Source organism: Anoplopoma fimbria, chromosome 1, assembly GCF_027596085.1.
Source record: "Anoplopoma fimbria isolate UVic2021 breed Golden Eagle Sablefish chromosome 1, Afim_UVic_2022, whole genome shotgun sequence".
Classification (NCBI taxonomy): domain Eukaryota; kingdom Metazoa; phylum Chordata; class Actinopteri; order Perciformes; family Anoplopomatidae; genus Anoplopoma; species Anoplopoma fimbria.
Genome location: NC_072449.1, coordinates 29,247,371 through 29,267,412, shown reverse-complemented (window position 1 = coordinate 29,267,412; position 20,042 = coordinate 29,247,371). Strand labels below are relative to the sequence as shown.

The following is a 20,042-nucleotide window of genomic DNA, read 5'->3' as shown; positions in this document are numbered from 1 at the left end:
TTGTTTAACCTTTGAATCCCTTTTGGTATCCCCTTTCTAATCCCCATAAGAGTAAGCCCATCAATATGGTCACACATGTGCCTGCTGCACACATTGTTTTGGTCCCACAACCCACCCCTTTCCAGGTGAACGGTCTCCGCCTCCCTGGGGGCTCCGGGTCCCCCAGGCACCTCCTCAGTTGTCGCTGCATTTCTCAAATTCGTTCGGACCTCTGTCAGTGTCCTGTCAGGTGTCGGAGCTGGGGCACAATGTGTCAGGTGGTGCCAAGGAGCGCCTGATTTACCTTTGACCTGGACCGAGTGTGACGTAACTTCCTTCACTTCGTACGGTCCAGTCCACCTGGGGTCAGTCCACTTTCGTTTGTGAACTTTGACCCTGACCCAGTCTCCTACTTACCTTTGATGGCTCTCCTTCCACCGGGACGATCGCCTGGGCTCGAACAACCTGGTTGGAGAGAGCTGTGGTGAGAGATGTTAGTGCATGCAAATAGTCAGACATCTCAATCTGACACACATCCAGAGGTGGCATATGACCTCCATCTCTGGGTGGACCTGGCATAACTCTACCAGTCAAAATTTCGTGTGGGGAGAGGTGTGTTCCTCCCCCTGGCGATGATCTCATTGCCATCAATGCCAGTGGGAGGGCCTCTACCCATGTTAACTTGGTACCTGCACATGTCTTGGCTATTTTAGCCTTCAATGTTTGATTAGCTCTTTCGACCAGACCCTGTGATTGTGGATGATACACTGAGCCAAACTTGTGGCTGATTCCCAGGCTTAGCTCTACTTTTTCCAGCATTTTGTTATTGAAATGTGTTCCGTTGTCGGATCTAATGCATCGTGGCAACCCGTAGCGCGGGATCAACTCTGTCTGCAACCATTTCACAACTGACTGTGCATCTTCTCTTTTGGTGGGGATTGCTTCTATCCATCTTGAAAATCTGTCTACCATTACCAACATGTATCTCTTTCCTTGTACTACATTATCTGCTCCCATGTCTGTATAATCTATACTGATGTCTTGGAAACAGGCTGATGGTACCGGATATGATCCCATAGGGGTCTTGAATGGTCTTCGGGGGTTGTGCTGTCCACATGTTAGGCATTCGTCACAATACAAGTGTGTGATGCTTTCCATGTGTGGATGCCACCATAAGTGACTCAGTCTTTCCAATGTTCTCTTTTTTCCCTCGTGGGTGGGTCCATGTGCTTCTGGGAGCAGCACTTGACAGAGCTCTGCTGGGGCCACTAGACGTCCGTCATGTGCCCTCCAGAGTCCTTTCTCATCTTTTGATGCTCCTTTTCTGGTCCATTCCGACCACTCATAAGCACCTGCCTTTTCTTGGATTTCCTGTATATGTTTTTCGGTGAGTTGTATTTGAGTCTGCTTGAGCCTTAGTACCATTTGGGCAGGCTGATAGCCTCCTGCCTTCTTGGCTGCTTCGTCTGCCGCATCATTGCCGGCACTTATTCTGGTCTTTATTTTGTCATGTCCTTTGCATTTCATGATGGCTAGCTGTGCTGGCAGCTGTACTGCGTCTATCAGTGTTTTCATAGCTTGCTGGTGCTTGATTGGCTGATCGTTCGATGTGGTGAAGTCCCTTCGTCGCCACGAGGGGCCGTCTGTGTGCACCGCACCATGAGTGTATGCTGAGTCTGTGAAGATGTTCACTCGTTTGCCTTTGGTCCATGTTAGGGCAGATGTCAATGCAACCACTTCTGCTAGTTGTGCAGAGGCTGGCTGCAGGATGATTCTGAGTCTACTGTGACATGTTCTCCAGTTGCCAGTTGGCGCACTACTGCAAAGGCTGCCACATTGCCTGTCTCACTCCTGTAGCAACAGCCATCCGTATACAGCCATGCTTCTGCATCTGTCAATGGTTCATTTTGCAGGTCCGTTCTTAATTTATTGTCTTGTACGGCCAGTTCTTCACAGACATGTGGAGTGCCTTCTTGGAAGTTGTCTGACATCTTCCTGGTGGCTGGGATGAATGTGATATGAGGCTGTGTGCACGTGCTTTGGAGCTTTGATTTTCTGGCTGCGCTGAAGGTGAATTCTTTACTCATGAGGAATGCTGCTACTCCATGATGTGTGTGTATTTCCAGTGGGTGGCACATTACTATGTTAATCTTATCATTAAAGAAGTTCATGGTCCCCATTGTGCAGGAGGGCCCCATCAGGTTTACCTGGTAAGTGGCATCGCTTGGTGGAATTCAGACAGGAGCTCAGATGGTGTGTTTGCTGGCAAAGGACGGCACCACAGGACCCACTCTGCACCTCTGATCGACCGCCTCATCACCCGCTGTCGGCAGATGTTCAGGGAGACTGTGGAGGACCCCTGCCAATGTTCCTACCAACGAGCTGCTCGGGTTGGAATATCTGTTCAGCCAGAGCACGCTGAATCTGAACCCTTCTCTCTTCAGGACATTGATAGTGATTGATTAACAATAACAATAACATTTACTTCTTGTGGCAGGAAAGGTAAGGCTCTTTGGATCAGCCTCTTGGAGAAGACGAGTCTCGACATCCACAGGGGCTTTCTGGGATGCCTCCGTATTCCGGCATGGTCAATCCACATGGTGGGGGTTTAAGATTCACTTAATAAATAATTAAAAGCACACCTTTCCTTGTTTGGGTCAACATGTACATGAGGTGGAGTTCAGGTGAGCAGGCCTCTGTGCTGCTGTATTCCTGTGTGTGAAAGATGAACAATAACAGTTGAAATACATTGCACCATGAATGAGGCAGTGACCTCCCAGCCGGCAACAGAACATTACCACAAACATTCAAGAGTTTCACTAACAGGAGAAAGAAGCAACAGTTGTTCTGAATTGGCTTTGAAGGCACAAAACACTATAGAGTTACTCTCACTGACAAGTTTAGAGAATGAAGTAACAGATGCCAGACAGTCATTCATGGAAATGGAGACACGTTTATTGGATTATTATTCCACATGTTCATCAGGGGAGAGCGCGAACGCAGTCCCCCACTACCACAAATTATGCAGTCGAGATTCCCACATTTGGGGAATTCGCAGAGGTCAGCTCAGCCGGAGTGCAATGGCTAAGCCTCGCCCTGGGTGAACCACCTTCTTGATCATGGTATCTCCCCTGCCAGGTAAGTATGAGTTGTACACATCAGAGACAGGGGAGTCTTCCACAGACACACCATGCTGACTGATGGTGCTGACTATGTAGATATTACCAGAAAACACAGACTAGAAGGGCTCTAATAACCTACAGGAGTTTAATATGGGGAAAGTCATGTGTAATAGGGCTGACAAAGACTATCTACATTTTACTTGAGGAATAAGGGTTATGTTTCCCATAATGCAATGCTGTATTTTCATGACAAAGGCCAACCTTAAATCACCAGCTGTATCTATCCCCAACAAATGAGTAACAGCTCCACAGCAAGTTCACAGGAGACAAAGATAAATCAAACTGCAATCAAAAGTAATTTGATCCACATTTGAAATACAGAGGAAAGAATAAAATCACACATGTGTTGTCTCCATAGACTGGAGATTTTCTCATATTCTAACCAATTCCTGATTTTCTTTGTTTACTGCTGGTAAGCTTCTGATATACTGCCACCTAGTGGTCTGGAGTGGGAATAACACGAGTGGTTAAAATATAAATAATACAGTTAAAGTCTGCATGATTACCTCCAGACAGCATTTAATTGCAGGTCTGTTTAGACTCGGTTTAACATATATATACACACATGAATTGTTAATTGGTTGAATATACACTCTATGTTTCTATGTCTGGTTAACAGCAAACTAATAACAATAACAATGGTTCACTTTTGGATAATGAGCAGTACTATGGAGACTAACAACAGATTAAATCAATGTGAGTTTTCAAATGAGGTATTTTATAAACGAAGGACTTTTTTGAACAAACTGCTTTCCTCACTCACAATATGAATCATGGTAACAGCCACATACATGTAGCAACACTAGTCACATACATGTAGCAACACTAGTCACATACATGTAGCAACACCTGGTGCAACAGTCTCTTTAACAGTGACATTAACTATGTTGTTTCTAGTGTTTGTCTTTAACACGTTGATGGGGTGCACCGTTCCTGGAGGTGCTGCAATACCAGGTCGATGCGTGGAGTGGACGGAGCAAGCCCCTATTCCATCTCCCTATTCCAAAAATCAATTTAATATATGGTCCCCGGGTAGGGGACGTATCAGATATTAAACTGATAAGAACAGATACTACACTTGATCTTAGCCAAAAGGCCGAGAAGCGATACCATGTGACTGTCGGAGCAGAGGACCTCATTCTCCGCACAGTCAGTCTCACTGATGGGTCGGGAACTGAACCACAACGTTTTGGTTCAACACATGAAACAGGATCATTAGAATATATGTCATATTTGGGATAATCTACCAATTCTGCTGTTTAGTTTAAGATACTTTACATTTAACTTGTGTTCACAAATGCGTCTTCTTGTTTCCTCCTGGACACGTGGTACGCTGTCGTCCAATAGGAAGCAGGAACCCGATAAATACAGTTAGAGACACGCTGGGGTCAATATTATGTTCACACAAGTATATTCTGGATTAAATACCGTGTAACACACGCGTTGAAGTAAAGTAATGTTTTTACGTTTAAACTCGTTTCACCAGAACTAATAAAGCTGTGACTCTGGTGGAGGAAGCTATCTGCTCATCTCACCTCTTCATCCTCACAAACACTGATGAAGAAAACCATCAAAACACTCGTTCATTGGTTATTTGAGTTACTGAAGACGACATGTCCCGCTGACGTAACTCATCCAAAGAGAATGAAGACTTTAAGACTTTATAAACGAGGAGTAAAGATTACAAAGTGTCCCACAACCTGGACATTAATACAACGCTGTAAAAACACGAGACTGTCCAACTTAAATGTTAATAAGTGACATCCTCGGTCAACAACGTCACTAAGCTTTCAAAGTGACCACTGTGGTGGTTTATTAGTTTAATAGGCTGCATTACATCATGTAGTGTTACTGTGACGGTGACCAACACGGGCCTGAGTCGATCAGTGACGTCGACTAGTCGGTTAACCTGCTCTTCATCTTCTTCATCTTCATCTTCTTCATCATCTTCATCATGTAGGTGAAGAACCGTCAACCTGCTGTGATGGCGGCTTAAAGTCAGTCTGGACCATCGTTGAACTAATGCTAGCATGTCACCCTGACGAATGAAAGCATCGACACGACTCAGTCTGAGTTTAAATGTACATTAAAACATTCGTGTTGACTTTGGTATGCTAGCTCTAGCCTTAGCTTAGCTTAAAACGTTAGCTAGCGTTATGAAAACACACGTGCTGCGGTGAAACATCCTTAAACAGATGAAAACTATTTGTCTTCCTTTTATTTGCTGTCTTAATAATGCACGCGCTATTCAATGTATTATAAATGTTTGTAAGTTAAGTTAACTACTTAAAGTTGTCTTAACAGATGCTAACACGAGGTAACCACGTGGTGAACAGCAGCCGCGTCACGTGATCTTGACCTTGTGCAGAATGACGTAACTTTAGCTCAAACACTTAGCATTAGCTAACGTTAGCCATCTCAACATCGTGATATTACGAGAACAACACGATAGTTTAAATGCAGTTTGCATTCTGTCAAACCAAAACTTTATTTTCTGCCAAGTTCAATATTTGGCATTCACTGTTTTGTTGTTTAGGAACCATATACAATATTTTATTAATATAGAAAATGTTGTAAAATACCAACAATACATACACGATAATACATGGAAACACATAGTCAGGAGAGTCTACATGTACATACATTATACCTAATTCCCACCAGACAGCACCATGTGACCAGATCTCGACAGAGTGATATATTTTCGAGTCTAACATGTAGTTAAAGGATGGGAGGTTTTATTTCATTACTATCAACAGGTCCTAGTTTTAGTCCTCACAAATGTAATTCAGGGTTGTGCATTCTTTTTTATTGGAAAAAAATATGGGAAACGCTATGAACTTACTGTTCATTGACACAAAATATTTCTCTTATCCCATTCAACATGATCAACATTTTTAAAAATAAGTCAGAAATGAAAATGTCAACACACACTAGCACATATTCAAGCATAATCATGTCTCCCAAATGGAAGTTTCAGTCCACTGTGTGTTTATGTTCCTTGGTGCGTACCTGTGAACACACACTTCCTGTTTGACATGTTTTACCAGGTGTGTCACTGCATGAATACCAGGTGATTCAACCAATCCTGGTTTCATTTTGTAATAGGCTCGTGTGTCTGCGTATACAGGTGAGTGTTTCTTTTCTGGGCGGTGGTGGTAGGTAGTAAGAAGAGTGAGAAGGCTACATGTGTGTCTGCCAGAGTATGTATAAGTGTGTGGGTGTGAGTGAGATCACAGGACGCAGAGTACATGTTTGCTCAGTATTCTCTGGCTGAACCTGTCGGATAGGTGTGGGCTGGCTGGCACTGACTTGCAAAGGTATGAGGAGAAATCCAGCACAGTCCTGAGAGAGGAGGGAAACTCCAGTGCTTCTGTGACGGGAACTCTTAATTTCTCACAAAATTAAGCAGGGCAAGTCACACACAGAAACACCTGTACAAAGGACCGTGGAAGAGGAAACCTGTGAGAACGAGGAGAGACAGAAGAAAAACGCTTCAGAATGTGAAATAACCCGGAGGAGATTCTTCTACCGCAGTTCGATCAATGGGTCTGGGATTCTAATGTGGCATTTCAGGCTCTGGGATGTCCAAGATGTTGCTGTGTTTCTCAGCATCACATTATATATGTGTTACCTAGGTAAGCATTCCAACACATGTTAATGATTTGGACTTCTCCAGTGAGCTCATGCATTGGATTATTGTGTTAGACAGCATGCCAATATGGTAATCTTATATTTGCTTAGAGCTAAATACGTACATAGGGTGAGGGCCCAGCCCTTTCAAAAGGATCTTAAATTGAGAGCCTGGCAGGAGTGCAAACTAGAGACTCTCAATATTTTCTCATTCTCTTCTTCCTAACATGCGTGCCAGGGATAAATAGATGAACACAAGCACAAGTCATGTACACATGGCTGTGTACATGTAAACACCAGATTGTCCTGGTTTGCACCCGAGGTCCAAGTACACCTAAACAAAATCTCAATCCCAAAGAAAAGAAGTAGCAATTTACATGAGCAGTAACTCATGTCCTTGAAAATAGAAGTCCAGCTGCTCAGAATAACTACACCATAAAGAGTCTTATTTTGCTTTAAAAAAATAATGGGTCTTTTTTCCCCCTCAAAATTAGATTTAAATATAGATTTTTGCAGACAGAACCCTGGTAAGAATTTTATTTCTGAATAAAAAGAGCAATGGTATTCCCAGGTGGAATTATTTACCTTAAGCAAACACACCACCAGCAGAACCAGATCCCCCCGCCATAACTCCTGTGAAAATATTTAATGAGGGGCGGCCAGAACAGACAGGAGGCCAGCCATTGCTGGCTATATTCAAATTGGTGCCACTCAGCTTGTTTGACCAGTTTCATTCCTCCAGCAACAGGCGTGTTACTTGAAAAAAAGAAACTCGCACAGCAGCACATTTCTGGCTATACAAGAGGTTTAATACAAATGAGTCACTGTGTTTGCCAGAAAAGGTAGAGGTGTGACCATTAACAATCATGCAGTGTCAATATTCTTTCTATCTATCTATTTATAATATCGTGATATGTAATTATCTGTTTTTCTTCATCGCACTCTGGAAGCCGGAGCCATCTCCATCCACTCTCCCCAGAGGAGCCTGACCAGGTCGGTGCAGGACGATGTGTTTTTCTCAGTGGACGTTTCCTGCAGTGGGGTACCAACCATACAATGGACCTTTATGTCAGGGGCAGTGAGCCGCACCATTGGGACTTGGCAGCCGGGGTCGTACACCAACATAACAGTGGATTACGAGGGCAGAGTGCAGTCCTTCGACAATGGCTCGATGGGCCTGTCGGACTTGCGGCTGCAGGATGCCGGATACTACGTGGTCACTGTCTCAGAAGCGGCAGGAAGCAGCAAGGACACTGGCTTTGTCCTGAAAGTGAACGGTGAGTGGCTTTGTGCTTCTGCATACGTTATTATTGAAGCAATTGGATAAGAGTGCTACTTTTGACCACATTTTCTTTCGCCGTTTAGTCACAGGTTTAAAGAACGTCTAGAATGTAGCTTTAGGCAAAAGTGGAATATAATATTCATAATTATCTTTTCATTAGTGTATAACTACCTAAAACTAAACACTGTCGTGTTTTCCTTAGCTTAGAATGGACCTTCATATCTATATAGGGTGCAGGTCCTTTTCACTGAGTCCTGCCATGTTTCCCTGCCACGTTGGTACAATAGCCTTGAATGGACAAACCAAACAATTGCCTCTAGGGATGGGCTGTTACACAAAGGCCACCGCAGTTCTCCAACACGCTTGTGAAACTGCAGCAACAGGGACCTGCAGAGTTCAAAACCGTGGTACCTCTTAAAGTAGTGTTATTTCTGTGAGGGAGGCCCCTGTGCAAGGTGAATACGCCGCTTTGCTCTCGGTTGCTCACTTTACCGCAGTCTCGGAAAGAGGAGGAGTGAGCGGAGGGGTATTCAGTTGGTTGCAATCTGCCATCTCACTGCTAGACGCCACCAAGTCCTACACACTGTCCCTTTAAAGGACGTTAGCAGAGCTTGCTTTCACTCTTATACCTGCTGCGTAATGCAAGCAACAGTAAATCAGACTAATTCAAGCATGAAATAACAGCTTCAGTCTTAAAAATCTACTTAGGCGGTCTGACTTCAAGTGTGCCTTGCTCAACAGCATTGAGGTAACAGTCTGCCTGCCAGGTTTTCCCAAACTTGTCTGCGGATATTAGAAGCGGGCTCCTGACCCAGGGAAAAAAGCAGCACTTGCCATCCTCCTTCATTCCCACCACTGATGTGCCCTTGAGCAAGACCCTGAACCCACAACTGCTCTAGTGTAGCTGCTCAGTGGCCTGCAGGTCGGGCCACTTTCACGATGTACAGAGTGTTACTCCGTTATCCGTGAAGGTAGTTAAAGTCCTGGAGTCACATTTTGAATATTATATGTGCCTTAGAGATCTTCAGATCAAGCCGGTACTTTGAGTTTATCATAGTTATCATTAGTAAACAACCTGAGCAGGATTGAAGTGTATAGTGTTGAAAGGATGACACGTGAAAAGTTATGTATACTAACTGTAAGATTTTGCTCTTGGTGACCATGATATAAGAATCTGGACGCTTTTATTTCTTTACATCAAACACTTCTACCATTTCTCCTCGCACAATCTGCCTTTCCAAATGTGTGTGTCTTTTGTGTTTGCATCTCTGGAAAGTAGTCCTTTGCTTAAAGCTTTTGTTGTTGTTGAAAATTTGACTCTTGTGTCCCTGTCCTCCAGAGGTGCTGTATGAGGATCTCCAGTACCTGTCCGTCTCTGCCTTAGCACTGGCCTGTTTGGCCGGCCTTCTCATGCTGGCCATGTGGCTGCTGGACAAGGCCTACAGGAAGATAGTGGCATGGAGACGGAGAAAACAGATGCCAGGTAAGACCAGAGTGAAATAAATAAGTCTCTGCAGTGATTGGACCTTTATGAACGCTTGGTTCGTATGAGACACCATCATGTTTGCACTTTGGGCAAAAAACATTGTTTTTCATGTAATTTTCAATTTTGATGTTTTCAGCGATATTGCTTCCGTTAACATGTACTATTTCTGCTAAGTGGAAAGAAAACATGCAAAATACACGTTTTGGTCATATAGGCCTCATTTGCATTTCAAAAAATACAATTTCAGAAAACTTGTAATTAAAAAATATTGTCTTCATTTAAGTATTAAACTATGGAAGTAATATGGTAATATCTAGTAGTTCAAAATGTTACCCCATATACTTGTAGTGTCTCCCCATAAATAGACGTACCTCTGATTGTCTGGTATCGCGAGACTTCCCCATAAAGATCAAACTCTCACAAGATAAACTTAACCTCACTACTTGATGACTTATTACAGCAGCTTGGGTAAATAAAAAGGTTGGAACGTATATGGTGGCAAGTACTGCTGCTTTTACAGTAGCAACATCCTTTTTTGAACGAGGACATTCTATGCTGGATCTTCGTTTTAAAACACACTTCATTTTATATAAACTCGTACATACGAGAGGTCTGTTTGCCCTGCAGCTCAGTTTACTTTCCCACTGCTGCATCCTTGTGTGAAATACACAGACGTGGCTTGACGGGCGTGAATGTGGGTTGAGGTTATGTATTGTGTCTAAGCATGGGTGTGTTCGAGCACAAAGGTCTGCGCAGTTCTATTATTGCTCTGTTACATCAGCGTTGTAGTGTTAAACTTAATCCCCCTTTCATGCAGAAACCAACGCGACAGAGCTGCAGCGTCTTTGATTGACGTCTCGCTGCGCTTTGGACCTGAGAGGAAAACACACTGGAGATGTTCATCAAACTTAAGGACTACCTTCTTTCTTTTTTAGGTTAGGTGTGCAAGGCTACATGAAATATTTGAGTCATTTCTTTTTTTAGTTCCCCAAGTTACTTACAGACAGGAAGATGGTTTGCCAAGTATGAAACTGTTTATAAAGATGTTTACATTTGTATATAACACATGCTTTTACAGCGCACTGCTGATGACACTGGATTATATGTAAATATATCACTCATAACACTGGAAAACAATACATACTGTATTTATTGTCTATGCAAAGGAACTGTGTGATTTTTTTATGTCTTCTCCACAACAATCATCCAAACTTGAACCTGGCGTTTTACAGCAGGTGCCCTGTAGAAGACTCCAGATGCAGTGATGGTAGATAGAAAAGTCATATGACTACTTTTCAGGCTTTCAGAGGGAAAAATGAGTCTTAAAAAAAGGTGAGCTAAAACCTCACAAATGGTTCTTTCTTAATACTAATAAATCAGACTAAGAGAAAAGTCAATTTCTCCATAAACCTGTTGCTTAAATCATACTAGTATAAAGATAAACCAAGACTACAATAAAAATACATCAAATACTCGAAATCCTCAGAAAACATCTAATAGCTTTATTTTCATGACAAACCAGAACAAATACTTACAGACTTAACGTTTTATTTTGTATCCAATTGTTTTAGTTGCCCACACTCCACAACATTACATAATCAAAAGCAGAGCAGGCAACGGACACACTACTGCAGGTGGAAAAAGGATTATGGCAGTATTCAAAAAGTCCATGAATTGTGTGAAGAAAAGGTGTCAGCGATGGAAATGTCATATTTGACAAAGAAGCCTGTGTCATGGCTGAGAAGCCCTGTCCAAATGTTTAGGCAATTTGGTTGTCCAGTTCACTGCCAGTCAGCTGTATACAAACCATGGCTTAGTGTGTGAGGAAAGAGGTCCACTGACTGAGCATATCTAAGGACATGGAGTCAGCGCGGCCATGAGGAGCTCCATCTTGTAGACAAAGTTTCGTCCCTCCATCTTGCTCCAGTGGACCTCTTTGCTCGGTCCCCTGAGGTGGTTCCACTTGCCGTCCTGGATGACGTCGCTCTTCGGCAGCTCTTTGGTCTGGCTGCGGGGGAATTGGACCAGGACCTTGCACCCGCTCTCTGGGCCGTTACGCACTGAACAGACACACAGATACACTCATGGAATATTTCACTGATGTGTTTATGTTAACACATCCATACTTGTTCGTCTTGGTATATAGAGGATATTCTGTATTACCGCCTTAGGTTATTTTCTCAATGCTGATGTAATGCATTCCAGGAGTTATATTTGTGGTGAAGGGTTCGCTTTCCTAATGATCCTTCAACGTGTATCAACTCGTCTGTTTGAGCAAGTGATTTCAGAGTTGAGACTGGGTGTGGGCTAGTTGCATCCAGTGAGAGTTGCTACCCTTGTTTGGAGGGAATAAGGGGAAAGTTGAGCCCAGCAACTGAAAATGCAACCGGTCTCGTCTCTGCTGCAATGCATTTTGGCCAACTAGGGCTTGTGTTGGTGGCGAGTCCCTGTTGTTTAATTTAGCAATACTGTCATTGACTCATGTCAACATAATTTAGCTATCAAGCTAGTTAGTTGCATTGGATATATTTAGAGAACTAGGAAAAATACACGATTTTTAACATGTTTCAAGATGGATTTTTTCTTATCATTTTCTTAAGATAGAGGTGAAGTTCCTATCTCCGCTTTGCGACACTAGTCTCACCTGAGATGGCGTACTCTCCATTGGGAGAGGCAACAGTGACAGCAGAGGCATTCCCAATGCTCTCCACTGGTCCCAGGCCCACATGGTTACTGAAGCTCAGGACGTGCCAGCCCATCACTTTGGCCAGCTGCTGGACTGCATGCACCTGATGCTGCGACATCTGTGAACGTAGAAGTACAACGTAGAAAATACATCACTGCAAGTAAAAGTACTGCATTCATTACCTTACTCAAATAAAAGTATGTAGGTCTTATTAGCTAAATGGAAAGTAAAAGCACATATTGTGCAGGAAAATGTTCCCTGTCAGTGTTTTACAATCATCTAAAGAAATTCTGGATTGATATAACTGCTGCATTGTTTACGTTACATTTCTCTGCTGTCAATGTTTTTAACTCCTTTATATACTCGCAGTTAGTTTAATCTGCAGCAATGCATCATATTCTATAAGATCATCATACGTTTGTAGCGTCGCTGTCCTGTAAGAACCACGTAAAGAAAAAAACAGCCTGTTTTTCAGCTTTGTGTCAATGCATTTTCCAGCTTGTCCGAGAGTTTATTTAGCTTAAGAAGTAGGAGGATTTTCTCAACACATAATGGAACACTTCATCCTTCAGTTTATCACAAACACTCAACACATCTGGAGATACTAAGTTTTCAGTGGACGGGAAGGGGATGAAAAACTGTCATCGGAAAAGTAACTAAAGCTGTCGGATAAATGTAGCAAAATAAAAAGTACAATATATCCCTCTGAGATATAGAGGGGTGGAACTTTTAAGTAGCTTAAAATGGAAATACTCAAGTAAAGAACAAGTACCTTGAATTTGCACTTAGGTATAACACTGGTTACATTCCACCACTAGCTCAACCAGCTCTGCTCCCAGTAGACCACATGACACTAATACACTGTGCAATACAATAGTTAGAATAGTTTCTGTCTGTATATATAATATTTCAGTTACTGTGGATTCTCTACTGTTCTTTACTTTTTTTTATTGCTCATTTGCTTATTTATAATACTTATTTGATCTTGTTTTTTTGTTTTTATTTACTATGTCTCTTGTTTGCACTATCCTCTTTGCTGCTGTAATCCTGTAAATTTACCCGCTGCGGGACTAATAAAGGATTACCAGTACTGGGCAAAAATGAACCACCAACTCATTTGTGCCTCACTTTTTTGAGCTCAATACGTAATAGAGGTCTGCAAACACAACACACGCACACAACACACACACTGCTTCCAGTAAATACAGCCAGCCTCCACCAGCATGGGAAGTTTGCTGTGTGGGAGCAGTGATACCTGTGAGAGGAGAAAATCCTGCAGTTCCTGTTCCTGGTGTGAAAGCGTGACAACGCGTCCATCTCTGTGCACCACTCTGATCTGCTCGACGCCGATGTTCAGCTGCAGTTGGATGGACCTAAAGGCGCAAAACATTTAAAATGACTCAAAAAAATATTTAAAATCGTAGTATTTTGTTGCCTAAATTTCCCAGCCATGTAAGACTCTGTCAGTGCTATTTATAGTTTTATGATGGCAGTAAAAATGAAAGCAAACAAGATTAGCATGCTGAAAATATGATTTGCCACTGATTACAATCATAGCTTGCAATTTAAAGATATGAAATGTCGTTAAAAGGGCCTGCAGATGGCCATAAAGGCTCATAAATACATTAGCAGGTACTGCTCTGTATTTGCCACATTATGTCTCACATCCTGCTCCGTTTCCTCCTTTATCCCTTCCCCTGTCTCCTCGACTTACTTGCAGATCTGCTCGTAGCCCTGAGAGGTGATGAGCACCTTGACGCTGGACTCGTACACATCGTTGATATTGGACCAGTGGGCCTGGATCTGGGGGTCCTCTATGCGGCTGGCCAGGCTGTCGATGGTTCGCGCCGTCCTGGTGATAAAAAGCAAGTGATAAAAATGACACTTAATACAGGGCTTCATACTGCATTACATATTCAACATTGCCTCAACAAAATATTGCAAATGATTCGTTTTGTCTATAAATGTATTTTCCCTGAGATCAAACTATGATGAGCGGAGACAAAGTGCCACCTTCTGGCCAAAACGTGGCGTTGCGATAAGTGAGGGGCATGTTTGGAAGTTTCATATTATATGGATGGAGCAATGTTTGCTCACTGCAACTGGGCAAATATGACTCATTGGCACAACATTCATTCATTCCCATTGCAAAACTATGGCATGATAACTCTGACACAATTGAAAAACACGGCTGGCACAGCTAAAGTTACCTGCTGCGTAGGAAGATGTGTTTGGCCTGTTTGATGATCTTCTCGAGGAGTCCCTCATTGTGTTGCAAGCTTGTGATTTCGGCTTTGTCGTAGGCCATCGGCCCCGCAAGGCGCATGCGTTTGTGGCCGAAGGGGGCGCTGGAAGGATGTGGCATCACCACGGAGCTCAGCTGCTGCTTGTGAAACTGTAACAGAAACCAGAGATGAATTGATCAAATTGAATTGTCAATGAGGAGGAAGACTTTTTTGGGGGGGGGCATTTATCCTGGTTCGAACGTGTTGCAGGATGTCTACTGCCCTAACGACTCCAGACCAATAAAACAAATAAATAAAGAAAACATTAGCTCACAGATTTGTCTGTTTCCCAGGTAGGCCTGTAACAACACTGACACAAAACTTAATAATAATAACTTATTACCAATATTAATAAATCTTTAACTTTGTACCATGTGCATTTTGTCTCCTCTTTGGCGAAAGCATTAAACTCAAAATAGTAGTTTTGGGAGGTGGAGAGAGTGATATATAAAAATGATTTAAGAGGCACTGGATTATTTACAAGCTATTATAATATGTGTGTTATTACGATGATATCAATAGGACACCCCTGTTACCAGGCAAGATATCTCCATGCCGCCATAGTAAATATACTCTGTAAATATTATACGATTGTAATTTTATCCTGTGAACAAGGTTTGTTGTAAAAGCTGCTTCCGACGACATGCAGAGGGACTTCACAAGGCGTTTTACCTCTCTCATCATCTGATGCAGATTGTGTTCCAGTACGTAAAGGTGGTCGTCCGGTTTGGGTTTCTCTGGAGACGACCGGTGGTTCTTCTTATCTCCCGTGGAGTGGCACAGTGAGATGGACAGCTGCAGACCTAGAGGGAACAAAACTAGGCATGAGTATGTTTGTTTTATGACTCCATGTAGGAAAGAAAAAAAAGAAAAGCCAACTCCAGAGACCATATGATAAAATGTTACATCTGGTAACTAAGTTTTGCCTTTTTCTTTTTTAAGTAATTCATATGCATATATTAGGAATAATATCTGTACTGGAGGGAGCAATTAAACTACGGATGAACTACTAAAAAAACAGCTATTCCAATAAGTTGCTTTATCGTTTTCCTTTGAGTTTTGGAATATTATTTCATAAAAGACCCAGAGCTTGTGAACACCTGTAGGTTGACAATATAAGTTTTGGTCCGTTGACTTTCATCCAGTTACCTGATGAATCAGCATGCGGGAGTCTTGTTGTTCTGGATTAATCTTTTATTCCATCTGTTTTCTATGTCCCACAAATATACACGTCATTTGTCCACTTTTAAAATACAATTCTAATGCAGAACTATTAGAAAGTGGCACAGGCGTATAGTGAAGTACTTTTATGTTAAATATGCAACAAACATAGATTTTCCTCATTATGACACCCAACTAAAACACGTCATGAGCGTTCTGACCTGGGAAGGGCTGTGAGATGATCTGATTCTTCACGACAATGTGAGGGATCTGGGATTTGATCTGGACAGCCTCCCTGGACAGCTGGGCGAAGATCTCCTTACATAGCAGAACGTTCTGAGCCGCCTCCAGCTTTACATGCCACTGCTGGGTACCTGGAGAGAAACAAAGGAAAAAAAGATAGCGAAGAGATGAAGTCCATGAGGAGAATGTGAAGAGAGGAAAGATGAGAAAAGAGGGATGTGGAGGAAAAGAGAGCAGGGAAATTTCAGATATGATATACAATTACCGTTTCTACAGGCAGTGAAAAGTTTAACCCCTAACGGAAGAAGAGCAATGTGACGTCTGTGAACATTGAATCATACCGGCTTTGGTTTTCGGCGGCCTCCTGAAAAGGGCGACGGTTCCCAGATCACCGATGTCCGGAGCTTGTTTCTGGATGGACACCTGAAGACATAAAACAGTATCGAATGCTATTACTACGTTTCTGAAATATATATATACATTTTTTAAAAAAGGATCTATGATTACAGGTCACACTAGCAAGGAAATTTTAACAAAAAAATAAAATGAAAAGAGCTGAAGCTGTACCACACAGGTAGTCCACCGAATATTTCCTACATGACCTCAAGATAATTGTTCATTCCAGGTCGTCTTTTTCCACTTGTTTTTTTTTCCTTTCATTCAATTCGGCTGTGGCACATGAGGTAGAGCGCACGTCCCGCAACCACAAGGATGGTGGTTCGAGCCCCTCTACAGTCAACATGCCGAGGTGTCCTTGAGCAAGACACCTAACCCCAAATTGCTCCCCGGCTGCTTCTTAGCAGCCCACTGCTCCTCCGGGATGGGTTAAATGCAGAGAATTGTAACTTCCCCATTGTGGGACTAATAAAGGCTTAATTATAATTATTCACAGAAAAATGAAGAAGCCAGTAAAAAAATGGGCAAACAATGAACTCCAGCTGTTGATCACCGTGTAGTGGACAATTTAACAAGTATAAAATCTAAAACACATATACCTTTGTTACCGTTCATAGAGAGACCGTATATGCATGGAACACGCCTTTGTGGTTTCCTTCTCACCTTGATATAAGCAGATCCCTCCAAATCACTGGGGATCTGGACATCGAGGGGGCAGTAGTCCTCTGGGAGCTTTTTGTCCAGATCAATGTCTGTGTTCTTGATCACCTCAAACGTGCCATGGTGAGGAAAAAGGGAGCCTGCATGAGTAAATGATAAAAACGTGTCAGCTTGGATTTACATTTTAAAAGTGTACACATTTGACTGAGCGTTATGCGTTAAAGGCCTTCTCACCTGCGCTCCGGTAGCTGAGGTCTCCCAGGATCTTGTCTCCAACTTTGCGGAGCTTCCACTGGGAGCGGAGTCGCAGCAGCTCGGAGTTGAAGTCCCTCTGCCTCCTGTTCTCCAGGTTCTCTGCTACTGACTTGCTGAGCTTCTCTGCTCCCTTCAGGAGGAGCTGTGCTGCCGTGCCCAGTGATTTCTTTTTACTGATTAGCTGGAACACCTGGGGGGTCTGCAGGAAGGCAAGAAATCAAATGTTATGGATGGAAGTGAATATGTGCGTAAAAAGGAGAAGGTGCACAGATCTCTTTGAGAAATACAAACATCAGAACGTCTTTGTTTCTTTTTTGTCAGTGTTGCAGTCACACTTGTGTTTTATCTGTAGGAACTTATACAACCCTCCTTTAAGTGTTAAAGGGACAGTTCAACCCCAAAATCCAAGACATATTTTTCCACTCACCTATAGTGCTATTTATCAATCTAGATTGTTTTGCTGTGAGTTGCCTAGTTTTGATGATATCGGCTGTAGAGATGTCTGCCATCTCTCCGATATAAATGAGAATACATCACAATTGGCAAAAAACACATTTGAAAAACCCAACAGCATTGTCTGTTTCAAGAAATCATGACCCAGTTACTAAAGTTAGTCCACAGACCTTGTTATGAGCCGTTTCATGAAGGAATAAAAAAAAAATTCTACCGCCAACTCTATCACCGTGCCAAAGGAAGCGTGCATCTGCGCGTGGTCGAGAAGATCCCGCTCAGTCATTGGCTGGTGTAGTTTGGTAGAAAGAAAATATTTCCTACATGAAACTGCTCACAACGAGGTCTGTGGATTATCTTAAGTAACCTGGTCATGATTTCCAGAAAGATACATTTCTGTTGAGTTTTACAAATGTACATTTTTGCCTTATTTAGCACCTCAAGCTGAGTGCCATATAGTCCAAATATATTAGAGAGAGAGCTGTCATCTCTACAGCCGATATCTTCAACACGCGGCGACTCACACCACAACAATCTAGATTAAAAAACAGCACTGAAGGTAAGAGGGAAAAATATACATTTTTGATTTGTGGGTTAACTGCCCCTTTAAGTGATTGTGGTGATAGTGATATTCTTCAGCAGTTTACCTTGCCAGCTGTTGGATCCTGAGAGACTGGGTCTAGTGCCATGTACTTCTTCTCCTTCACCACGCTGAGAACGTCGTGGAGCACACACATCTCGGTCAACGCACTGCGCAGGTTGTTGCGCACTGAATCCCAGGGCCAAAGAGACGGCTGAAACTTCACTGTTCCTGCGTGAGAAAATCTCTAATCAGATTTGATTCTAACAGAGAAGACAAAATCCATTTGACTTGTTTAATATACAAGTATATAATTATTTGAATCCATCCACCTGGTGCAGGGTCAGGGGGACTGGAGCATTCTTTATTGAGAACAGGGAATGTGTTTCAGAAGGGGGTGTTTCTTTACTTTCGTTTTGTTATGTTTATTAGTTTTTATAAGATGTTCTCACTTGATCTGGATGTGAAAGTCCTTCACTTTCTGGCAGGTACTTTTATAAAATGACTTAATTTGCCATGGTAATGCACCATCTTGATTAGGGCCATGCAGCTGAAAACGTCAGGCAATAAATAGTTTGTTTTTCCTCATCTGTGAATGAATGGTAGATAAATCATAGCTGATGCCAGCCAGCTTAACAGAATCCAACTCCAGCTCTAGACACTCCCTGCTTTCTCTTGAGCACATGTTACCTTCCTCTTCCTCTGGCTCCTGCTTGGTCCACTCTCGGTCCCTGGGTTCGCCCTCGATCCCGTCCTCCTCCGAGTCAGATCCCTGGCTGAAGTCGATTCTCTGTGCCAACTTTGCCAAGTTCTGGGACATGGACAGAGGGGGGACGTATGTTTCTGTTCCATCCAGAGCCACTTCCTGCACCTGCTTCTCACAGGTAGACTCGATGCTGACCCTCACCGCTGGACCTCCAGACATGGTGACGAGGCTGATAGGAGGAAGACAAACAGAGTCAATCACCAAACAGAAACAGTGGAGCACAACGAAATTCAGCTAAGTGGATCTCTGCAGTTTGAATACGAGTAGACCCCACACATGTACACTTCACAAAAGGTTGAAGATGAATAAGGCACAAACTAGACTACACAAACTAGACTACACACAACTGAACGTCCATACTTGTAGGTTTTGAATGCAGACTTGTAGTTGAATACTGTCACAGTGTGGTATTAGTGCTTTTACTTCAGTAACGGATATACACTTTACTTCTTCTTAGTTTGCTGGCTTCATTGTCTTTAAATAACTGAATACATAATGGGAACTAACACCGGACTAAATACAAAGCTAATAAGCTAAAGAACTAATACAAGCTGCAACTAAGTATGCGCCTAGCTAGGAGAGTAGCTAGCGTTAGCCTCGCTAGCCTCACAGGATAAATAAAGAACCAGAGCTCGGTAGAAACGCCCAAATGACAACATCATCTATGTGTGTACACATCTTACCTCTAGTGTGCACTGGTCAGCAGCTGTCCACGGCTCCTGGCTCCTGGCTGGGCTGTGGAGTGTTGAGAGTGTTGTGAGTGTTGTCTCTTCCGGAGCAGCTTCTCTGCTTCTCTCTGCTCCTCTAACGCGGCGCCGACGGCTTCACCGGTCCAGCAGCTCGACGTGCTTAAAGTTATTCACTTTCATCTCGTTTTAATATGCAAACTAAAATATATTTTAGTCTAATATAATTTAAGTAGTATACATAGCATACATATTGTAAAAGACTGCTTAATGTGGGGAGGAACCATAGTTAGTCACTGGTAAGAAACCAGG

The 20,042-nt window shown here is 42.8% G+C and overlaps 2 protein-coding genes and 2 non-coding genes across 4 annotated transcripts; 1 reads left to right on the top strand and 3 right to left on the bottom strand.

The window, feature by feature from the left end:
• Positions 1 to 2,961: 2,961 nt before the first annotated feature.
• LOC129097793 (U1 spliceosomal RNA) lies at positions 2,962 to 3,125 on the bottom strand. Its single transcript, XR_008531528.1, has one exon. It is a non-coding gene; the product is annotated as a U1 spliceosomal RNA (small nuclear RNA).
• Positions 3,126 to 4,078: 953 nt separating this feature from the next.
• LOC129097887 (U2 spliceosomal RNA) lies at positions 4,079 to 4,269 on the bottom strand. The gene has a single exon (XR_008531568.1). It is a non-coding gene; the product is annotated as a U2 spliceosomal RNA (small nuclear RNA).
• Positions 4,270 to 6,723: 2,454 nt separating this feature from the next.
• Positions 6,724 to 10,411, top strand: LOC129097631 (V-set and transmembrane domain-containing protein 5). The gene is made up of 4 exons (XM_054606537.1): positions 6,724 to 6,799; positions 7,745 to 8,071; positions 9,416 to 9,559; positions 10,380 to 10,411. The coding sequence occupies exons 1-4, from the start codon at positions 6,724 to 6,726 to the stop codon at positions 10,409 to 10,411; spliced, it is 579 nt and encodes a 192-aa protein (XP_054462512.1).
• Positions 10,412 to 11,043: 632 nt separating this feature from the next.
• On the bottom strand, positions 11,044 to 20,035 carry med17 (mediator complex subunit 17). The gene is made up of 13 exons (XM_054598556.1): positions 19,728 to 20,035; positions 18,969 to 19,213; positions 18,346 to 18,509; positions 17,228 to 17,447; positions 16,997 to 17,133; positions 16,279 to 16,360; positions 15,916 to 16,068; positions 15,206 to 15,336; positions 14,459 to 14,643; positions 13,963 to 14,100; positions 13,504 to 13,621; positions 12,207 to 12,366; positions 11,044 to 11,622 (listed from the first exon to the last, which is right to left on the bottom strand). The coding sequence occupies exons 2-13, from the start codon at positions 19,201 to 19,203 to the stop codon at positions 11,414 to 11,416; spliced, it is 1,932 nt and encodes a 643-aa protein (XP_054454531.1). The 5' UTR covers positions 19,204 to 19,213; positions 19,728 to 20,035; the 3' UTR covers positions 11,044 to 11,413.
• Between the last annotated feature and the right edge of the window lie 7 nt (positions 20,036 to 20,042).